Here is a 9,398-nt window from a genome sequence, read left to right on the forward strand (position 1 = left end):
ACAGAGGGGTGGCGTACACCTAACTATACATTGCCTGTCTATTCCACAGTGCCCTCCAGCAGTCAGTCTGTTAACCCTGCGATGATCCGTGCTTCAGGGTAGAGCAACCTTCAGCGAGTGCCTCCCTTTTTCTCCTCCTGGTCCTGTAGCAGATGGGGGAAGCTGCCTTCTCTCAGGAGGCCACAGCAGCTGCAGGGCAGTGCTCAGCCGCTCTGGGCAGACCGGAGACCAGTCTCAAGAGACTTTGTGGTTTCCAAGAAGGATAGGGCATTGCGACCTATTCTAGATCTGCGCTCCTTGAACTGAGGCTCAGCTTTAGGATTCTTACTCTCAAGCAGGTCATGTCTCAAATCAGGTCCAAGAACTGGTTTGTCAGGGTAGATCTTACTCGCCATCAGAAGGACATCCGTCCTTCTGTCCCACAGGAAGTTCCTGAGTTTTGCTTTCAGAGGCAAAGCTTATTAAATGTCGAACTGCAAATTGTATAATGTCCAAAATAGCCTTTACACACTCACCTGATACAGTCAGTGTAACAGCATCACTGAGGTGTGAGGCGTGAGCCTCCACTCTCACTTCCTTTACAGGTGTATTTACCTGTGTGTGTCACTTCAACACTACTGATTGTGTACATCTGTACACTACTGACAGGACTGAGTGAAGCATCTTTATACCAGCTGTACTGCCACCTAGATACACTTTCATCCTGTATCTCACATCTCAGGTGACAGAGTCTCCACTGAACACCTGATTATCAGGATTTATAGACGCCACTGGTTTTGGTCTTACTATAAAATATAATAAGAAATTAAGCAGTGTTATAAAATCATTAAACACATATTGCTATACGTATATAATGATGAGAGAAATAGTGAAATAGTGAATGCAGGTTCACCTTCATAAACTGTGTTAAGTTTAAACATAAACGTGTTTAATAATTTTAAGGTCTGTTAATGTAAACTTTTACATATTTATGTTTAATGTACTGAACCTAAATGTGTTCATTACATTAAACTTTATCCTACTGATGAACAGAGGTGGCAAAAGTACACACATATTTTACTTAAGTAGAAGTACAGATACTCATGACCTAATAAACTCTTGTAAATCTTGAAGTACTGAGTGTAAGTTTTTTTACTCAAGTTAAAGTATAGATGTTTGGGCCCTAACATGTACTTAAGTAAAAAGTAGTCTTTACTACTGCTTCTTCTAGTGTCAGGCTGGTAACTGAACCTAATGTTATATATTAATATTAGGGCTGTTAATCGATTCCAATATTTAATCGTGATTAAATGAATGATTGTCATGAGTTAACTCACGATTATGCGCAACTTAATTGCACATTTGTATCTGTTGTAAATGTACCTTCAATTAATACTTTTTAAGTATTTCATACTCTAATCAACATAGACATGGACAAATATTGATGCTTTATGCAAATGTATGTTTATTATCAGTAAAACCAGACTCAATATAGTGCATGAAGATAAAATATTATTTTAAATGTTGTAAAGTAATTATGGTATTTTAAATTACATAAATTATCAGTTCACCAAACAAAACCTTTGCTGTTTCCACACTGACTTTTAATGAGGTGATACCGGAAAAACTGTATCTCATAACTTTTATATGGATTACAGAATCAGAGAATATTTGTTTTCTATGTGCACTGGTGCGTTTGTCGACCTCAGAGGGTTATTTGTGTGCATCATTGCGAACTTTGTTGCTGATTTTGGACTTGTTGCATCAGTAAAACAAATGTGTACTGATTAAAATTTATTTTTCGGTAGAGTTTATTTATTAGTTTATATTTAAGTATTAAGAAAAATTGTGAAGTAAAGTACTGATACAAAAAAAATCTACTTAAGTACAGGAACAAAGTATTTGTACTTAGTAACTTCCCACCTCTGCTGCTGAAAATCATTGAACTTGTCATATCAAATAATTCTATTGACTACATTTCCAAGCAAAATCATGAAAATGGAAACCACTACAATCACCATTCACTCCATAATTTTTCTTCAATCTGCAACTGACTGACCAAAAGAAGAAAACCTTAATTACACACTCACCTGATACAGTCAGTGTAACAGCATCACTGAGGTGTGAGGAACGTGAGCCTCCACTCTCTCTTCCTTTACAGGTGTATTTACCTGTGTGTGTCACTTCAACACTACTGATTCTGTACATCGGTACACTACTGACAGGACTGAGTGAAGCATCTTTATACCAGCTGTACTGCCACCTAGATACACTTTCATCCTGTATCTCACATCTCAGAGTGACAGTGTCTCCACTGAACACCTGTTTATCAGGATTTATAGATGCCACTGGTTTAGGTTTCACTGTAGGAAATAACAGAGCATCAAAAATCATGATTGATTTGGTCTTATGAGCATATAATCATGATAGAAAAACAATGACTGCTAAGTTTGCATTTCTTAAGTATATTTGATTGTTTCTAAATAAATCATGTTTTGAGTAAATTCAAATAATGACAGATGGCAGGAGTTCTTTTTTGTTTCTAAGCCATGATTGAAAAATCAACTACAAGATCAGTGCACGTTACAAATAATAATTATGGGTTCAATAATAATAATAATAATAATAATAATAATAATAATAATAATAATAATAATAATAATGTTCAATTACAAATATGTTACCATATTCTAAGTATTTCCAAATATTCAAATGGACACTGTTTATTCCTTTCAAGATATTATATTGTGTTTAGATTTAAAAGAAATGATCATTTCAGACATTTCTTACACATAAGTGATTTCTAGTTTTAAACATACTGTAGACTACACTGTAAGAGTCTATTCATAAATGTTTAACTACCTTTTTTTTATGTTTCCCAAAACACCACACACACTCACCTGATACAGTCAGTGTAACAGCATCACTGAGGTGTGAGGAACGTGAGCCTCCACTCTCTCTTCCTTTACAGGTGTATTTACCTGTGTGCGTCACTTCAACACTACTGATTCTGTACATCTGTACACTACTGACAGGACTGAGTGAAGCATCTTTATACCAGCTGCACTGCCACCTAGATACACTTTTATCCTGTATCTCACAACTCAGAGTGACAGTTTCTCCACTGAACACCTGTTTATCAGGATTTATAGATGCCACTGGTTTGGGTCTTGCTGTTGGATTAAAACAGGGTGTCTATTTAAAATAATTAAAATAAGTTATACAAGCCTCCACAGTTCTCCTCATTCTTGTCTTTTAGTCAATGCCACTGTCTTTAAACCATACAACATAGCAGGTCTAAGGACAGTTCTATCAACTTTCTCTTTCACTCTTGCAGATACCTTTCTATTACAATTCACTCATTCCACTTTTCTCCATCCACTCCACCCTGCCTGTACCTTTTTTCTTCACTTCTCTAACACACTCTTTATTACTATCCACATTTAACCCCAGGTATCTAAACTCCTCCATGCCATCTGTGCGGTCATTGACAAGTTCCAGGAGGTGTAAAAGGCATCGGTGGCATTCCAAAGCTACCTCTCTGGTTGCTCCCAGGGGGCTGCTCAGTGGGCACAGAGGCAAACACCTAGCTATACATTGCCTGTCCCTTCCTTAGCTCTCTCACTCGGTCTGTTAACCCTGCCTTGATCCATGCTTCAGGGTATAGCAACCTCTAGCGTGTGCCTCCCTCCACCTCCTCCTGGTCCAGTAGCAGATAGGGGAGGCCGCCGCCTCTCAGGAGGTCCCAGCGCCTGCTAAGATTGCAAGACCAGAGACCAGTCTTGAAAGACTGGTTCACTTGAGGAGACTATCTGGCAGCCTCGAAATGCCTACCAGACATGTCTCAGTGGGCCCTTTACACCGCAGAAAAGTGCTACTCGATTCAGATCCGCTTGTCCCCTCCTTGCTTCGACAGGGTTTGTCCCACTCTGGTGGGACCTGAGCAGGCTGTGGTCTTGGGACAAGATGTACTTACTCTTTTAAGGAAGAAGGCCATCGAGGTGGTCCCTCCTTTAGACACATAGTCCGAGATTTACAGCTGGGACTTTGTGGTTTTCAAGAAAGATAGGGGGTTGCGACCTATTCTAGATCTGCACTCCTTAAACCGTTCGTTACTGAGGCTCAGCTTCAGGATGCTCACCCTCAAATGGGTCATGTCTCAAATCAGGTCCGAGGACTGGTTTGTCACGGTAGATCTAAAGGACACATACTCCCAAATATCCATCCTTCTGTCCCACAGAAAGTTCCTTATGTTTACTTTCAGGGGCAAAGCTTACCAATATCGGGTCCTTCGATTCAGCCTTGCGCTCTCACCCCGCACCTTCACAAAATGTATGAATGTGGCTCTGACCCCTCTGAGAGTCCTTGGCATCTTCATTCTGTCATTTACTTTAAAGCAGTTCCAGAGGCTGCTGGGGCTCATGGCAGCAGCATCCAGTGTGATCCCACTTGGCCTTCTGCACATGGGACACCACCAGTGGTGGTTTAGAGATGACGTTATCCGGGAAGGAGAACCCACTCCGGACCATTATTGTCTTGTGGCGAGCCCTTCGAGTGTTGGACGTGTGGAGAGAACCTGCATTCCTGTCTCAAGGCCCCATGCTGGGATCTTCATGTCATCGCGTAACGCTAATGATTGATGCTTCCCCCACGGGGTGGGGAGCGGGCATGAGTGGCGCTGGCCAAGGTCAGTGGAGTAGGCGCCATCTCACTTTGGCACATTAACTGCCTGGAGATGCTGGCCATGCTTCTGTCTCTGAAGCACTTTCTCCCAGAATGTGTGGTCTGTACAGACAACACATCAGTGGTCTCTATATCAACCATCAGTGGGGGTCTGCGATCTCACCCCTATACATGGCTGGCATGGCAGGTTCCTTAGCCCCTGAGAATACTCTTGCCACCCTGCCTGATCTGGATTTTGTTCCTGATCCTGTTCCCGATCCTGACCCTTGTTTTGCTCTGGTTATGGTTTTGATCTCTGGACTGTTTTTTGTTTTGGTTTATATTCATGCTCTGCCTTTCCTAGTTATGTTTGCTGGTTTTTGATTTTTCGGAAAGTTTTGGATTTGGTTTTGTCTCTCCCTGCATTGCCCTGTTCGCCTGTGTTTTTGACCGCGAACTGTTTCTTGGACTGTGGTTTTGCTTTGCCATATTGCTCAGTTACCTTTTTTCATTAAAGCCTGTTTTTTACCTAATTCCTGCTCGCATCCTGCATTTGGGTCCACACTCACCTAGTCACCCATGAGACACCCTGACAGAATAATCTGGCCATGTATCGTGTCCCCATCCCATGAGAGAGTTCCTGACACCTCTAGCCTAAACCAGCTGGTAAAATTATTTGGCAGTGGAGCCATGACTGAGCATCAGCTGTGGACAAAGACAAGGCAGACAAAAAGGCAGGTAACATAATAATTCTCAGTCTCAATAAAACCTCACACACTCACCTGATACAGTCAGTGTAACAGCATTACTGAGGTGTGAGGAACTTGAGCCTCCACTCTCTCTTCCATTACAGGTGTATTTACCTGTGTGTGTCACTTCAACACTACTGATTCTGTACATCTGTACACTACTGACAGGACTGTGTGAAGCATCTTTATACCAGCTGTACTGCCACCTAGATACACTTTCATCCTGTATCTCACATCTCAAGTGACAGTGTCTCCACTGAACACCTGTTTATCAGGATTTATAGATGCCACTGGTTTGGGTACTGTAAAAATATAATTAAACATCTAATTATCATGATGAATATATTGTACAGTATATTGATATATAGTGAATGCAACAGTTTGCTTTCATCAACACTGTTCACTAATTTATTTGTTTCATTAAAAAATAATTTCTCAACAGGCATGTTTTTTTTGCAGAGAAATATTTTTCACCACACTGTTTAAAAGACTAAATATAAAAAAATTGTTTTATTTAAAATCATACATTCTCAAAATATTTATCATGTTTTGATGTTTTTCAAAAACAATATATTTTTCATTCTCTTCCTTTAGGTGTATTTACCTGTGTGGAAAACAAGTTAAAGAAATCTTTATATTTATACATTTCTCCTATCTCACATCTCAGTGACAGTTCCACTGTTTTTATCAGGATTTATAGATGCCACTGGTTTTAAAACTCAAAGCAGATTACAAATGGGTTTCATAACTCTAGCACCATAATGATAACATAAATATATTTATCACTGTCTAACAGACAAACTATAGAATGAGTACTAGTTACAAACAATGGTACAATAATTATAATGTGTTATTCATGTAAACATGTCAAAACACACTCACCTGATACAGCTAGTGTAACAGCATCACTGAGGTGTGAGGAACAGTGAGCATCACTCCTCTCTCTTCCTTTACAGGTGTATTTACCTGTGTGTGTCACTTCAACACTACTGATTGTGTACATCTGTACAATACTGACAAGACTGAGTGAACCATCTTTATACCAGCTGTACTGCCACCTAGATACACTTTCATCCTGTATCTCACATCTCAGAGTGACAGTGTCTCCACTGAACACCTGTTTATCAGGATTTATAGATGCCACTGGTTTGGGTTTCACTGTAGGAAATAACAGAACATCTAAAATGTCATGATGAATGTCATAAGCATAAAATTATGGTTGATTAACAAATGGATTTCATTAACTCTATCCACTTATTTGCACATGCATAATTTTGATTGAATAAGCTTCAGACTAGTCCCCTTGTACAGCAATGGAATGTGTCCTTGATCTTTTTTTTTTTTAAGCATTCTAAGCAACTTCTGCTATTCACACTGGATCTCTGCAGTAGTGTCAAAACAGTGATCTTAGAGCTGGATCTTCATTTTGAGGGAGAGGCCAAAACATGCAGGAGCAAAATTTGTCGAGAAGGGTGGGTGCAGAAATGAGATCACTGTGTTTCTGGGAGAAGCTGTTTGAGGAGAGCTCGTGACAGGGTTCACAAGTTTTCAGAATAGCAGACATGGTAACACATAGGGTCAGAATAGCACCAGTTGCACAGCTCTGATGTACACAGGACAATGTCTTTTGACACATAGTCTTATGAAGGTCAGTGATCCCTATGATTAGACATGTAGCTTTGTGCTTCCATCTGTTGACGTGTTTAACCTCAACTTTTTGATACCACCTTGAATTTTTTAGAAACAATGGAGGCCACATTGTCTGAACTAAAGAAGAGCAGGATCATCTGGATTATAATCAGCGATCAGTTCAAAAGCCTGCATCTCTAATGGAATGATGGAGCATTAGTGCCTATGGAATGGAACTTGAACATCTGAATAGGATCAATAATGTACAGGTTTTAGACAATTATTTTTTTTAGCAACCCCATATTTACAACAAAATTATTTATTTATTTATTTATTTATTTATTTTTATTTATTTATTTTTATTTATTTATTTATTTATTTTCAAGATAAATTAAATCAGATGAAGGAGATTTTCATAAATATCCAATTGCACATTTTAATGTGTCAGCAAAATTAGCAGTAGAAGCATTGAGATGTTTAGGAGAGATGCTTGTGAAGTTTTTAACAAGATTGTTTAACAAGATTCTGGAAGGTGAGAGGATGCCTGAAGAATGGAGAAGGAGTGTACTGGTACCGATCTTTAAGAATAAGGGAGATGTGCAGACCTGCAGTAACTACAGGGGAATAAAGTTGACTAGTCACACCATGAAGTTATGGGAAAGAGTAGTGGAAGCCAGGCTGAGAGAAGAGGTGACCATCTGTGAGCAACAGTATGGTTTCATGTTGAGGAAGAGCACCACAGATGCATTTTATGTTTTGAGATTGTTTATGGAGAAGTATAGAGAAGGTCAGAAGGAGTTGCATTGTGTGTTTGGGTTTAGACAAAGTGTATGACAGGGTGGAGAGAGGAGTTGTGGTATTGTATGTGGAAGTCAGGTGTTTTTGAGATAGTTTGGACATGTGCAGAGTAGGGACATGGGGTACATCAGTAGAAGAATGCTGAGTATAGAGCCGGCAGGAAGGAGGAAAAGAAGAAGACCAAGGAGGAGGTTTATGGATGTGGTGAGGGAAGACATGCAGGTAGTTGGTTTGAAAAGGCAGATGTAAAGGACAGGGTACTATGGAGACAGATGATCCGCTGTGGCGCCCCCTAATGGGGCAGTTGAAGTGGAAGAAGTGTCACCAAAACACCTCACACACTCACCTGCTACAATCAGTGTAACAGCATCACTGAAGTCTGATGATGCCACTGGTTTGGGTCTTGCTGAAGGAAACAGAGCATCTAAAATGTCATAAACAAAATATTATAATAAGTAAATAATTGATTTACAAATAGTGTACTGGTGAATGCAGTAGTTTGTTTTCACAAATCTGGTTAATTACACACACTCACACTACACCATTTATACAGAATATCATTCATTCTGAAAATTGTAAACTATGTGCTCAGTTTATCTCCTCTTGATAGTGAGCTTGTTATACTGTGATTGTCTTTTTGCTTTCAGCTTGTTGTTACTTGTTGTTCTCTGAAGCATGAAGTATCCTGTTTGCTGATCTCCTGACCCTGTTCTGAATTTAACATTGATTCTACCTCTTGTTTTGGATTTTCTTTGCACATTTCCCTTTTTATAGACTGAGTTTTGTGTACTTTCAGCACCTTTCTGAGCCTTTGTATGTGACATAAATGTAAGACTAGTAGAAAAAAGAATTGAACAGAATTGTGCCTCTCATTCCAAAATAAATGTATAAGAATTGACAGCATTTGGCAGACACCCTTATCAGAATACTTTATTAATCCCACAGTGAAATTGTTATTCAGCAACTAAAAATGATCTCATTTACCATACAAAGATAAGGGTTAAGAGCCTTGCTCAAAGGGCCCAGCAGTGGCAGTATCATTAATAATGATAATGATAATATTAATAAAAAAAATAATAATCAAATTAATAAAATAATAATAATAATAATAATAATAATAATAATAATAATAATAATGTGTTATAATAATAATAATAATAATAATAATAAACAATGTGTTGTTTTTAATGATTTCCCAAAAAAATATTCAGCAGTCACAGTTTTCATCCAGAAAAAAAGAGTTTATTTAAAACTTTAACATTTTGTAGTTTTATTTACTACACAATAAGAAAATTTTTATTAATGGCAAATTACACATTTTCACAAGCCAAAAAAAAAAACCCACACTCACCTGATACAGTCAGTGTAACAGCATTACTGAGGTGTGAGGAACGTGAGCCTCCACTCTCTCTTCCTTTACAGGTGTATTTACCTGTGTGTGTCACTGCAACACTACTGATTGTGTACATCTGTACACTACTGACAGGACTGAGTGAAGCATCTTTATACCAGCTGTACTGCCACCTAGATACACTTTCATCCTGTATCTCACATCTCAGAGTGACAGTGTCTCCACTGAAC

At 38.8% G+C, this 9,398-nt stretch overlaps 1 protein-coding gene across 1 annotated transcript; it reads right to left on the minus strand.

Annotated features, from left to right (window-relative positions):
* Window positions 1–203: 203 nt before the first annotated feature.
* Window positions 204–8,494, minus strand: LOC124382496 (B-cell receptor CD22-like). Its single transcript, XM_046844573.1, has 6 exons — window positions 8,476–8,494; window positions 8,164–8,241; window positions 6,292–6,548; window positions 2,880–3,174; window positions 2,070–2,342; window positions 204–442 (listed from the first exon to the last, which is right to left on the minus strand). Exons 1-6 carry the CDS (start codon window positions 8,492–8,494, stop codon window positions 204–206), a joined length of 1,161 nt encoding a protein of 386 aa, XP_046700529.1.
* Window positions 8,495–9,398: the final 904 nt, after the last annotated feature.

Source organism: Silurus meridionalis, unplaced genomic scaffold (assembly GCF_014805685.1).
Source record: "Silurus meridionalis isolate SWU-2019-XX unplaced genomic scaffold, ASM1480568v1 Scaffold538, whole genome shotgun sequence".
NCBI classification, from domain to species: domain Eukaryota; kingdom Metazoa; phylum Chordata; class Actinopteri; order Siluriformes; family Siluridae; genus Silurus; species Silurus meridionalis.

Bases quoted from the DNA above. Each gene is read 5' to 3' on its own strand.
- LOC124382496 (XM_046844573.1), bottom strand. The intron at 2,343-2,879 runs GTGAGTGTGTGT...TATTTCCTACAG, and splicing joins TGTTACACTGACTGTATCAG to TGAAACCTAAACCAGTGGCA. The intron at 443-2,069 runs GTGAGTGTGTAA...TGCCTCTGAAAG, and splicing joins TGTTACACTGACTGTATCAG to CAAAACTCAGGAACTTCCTG.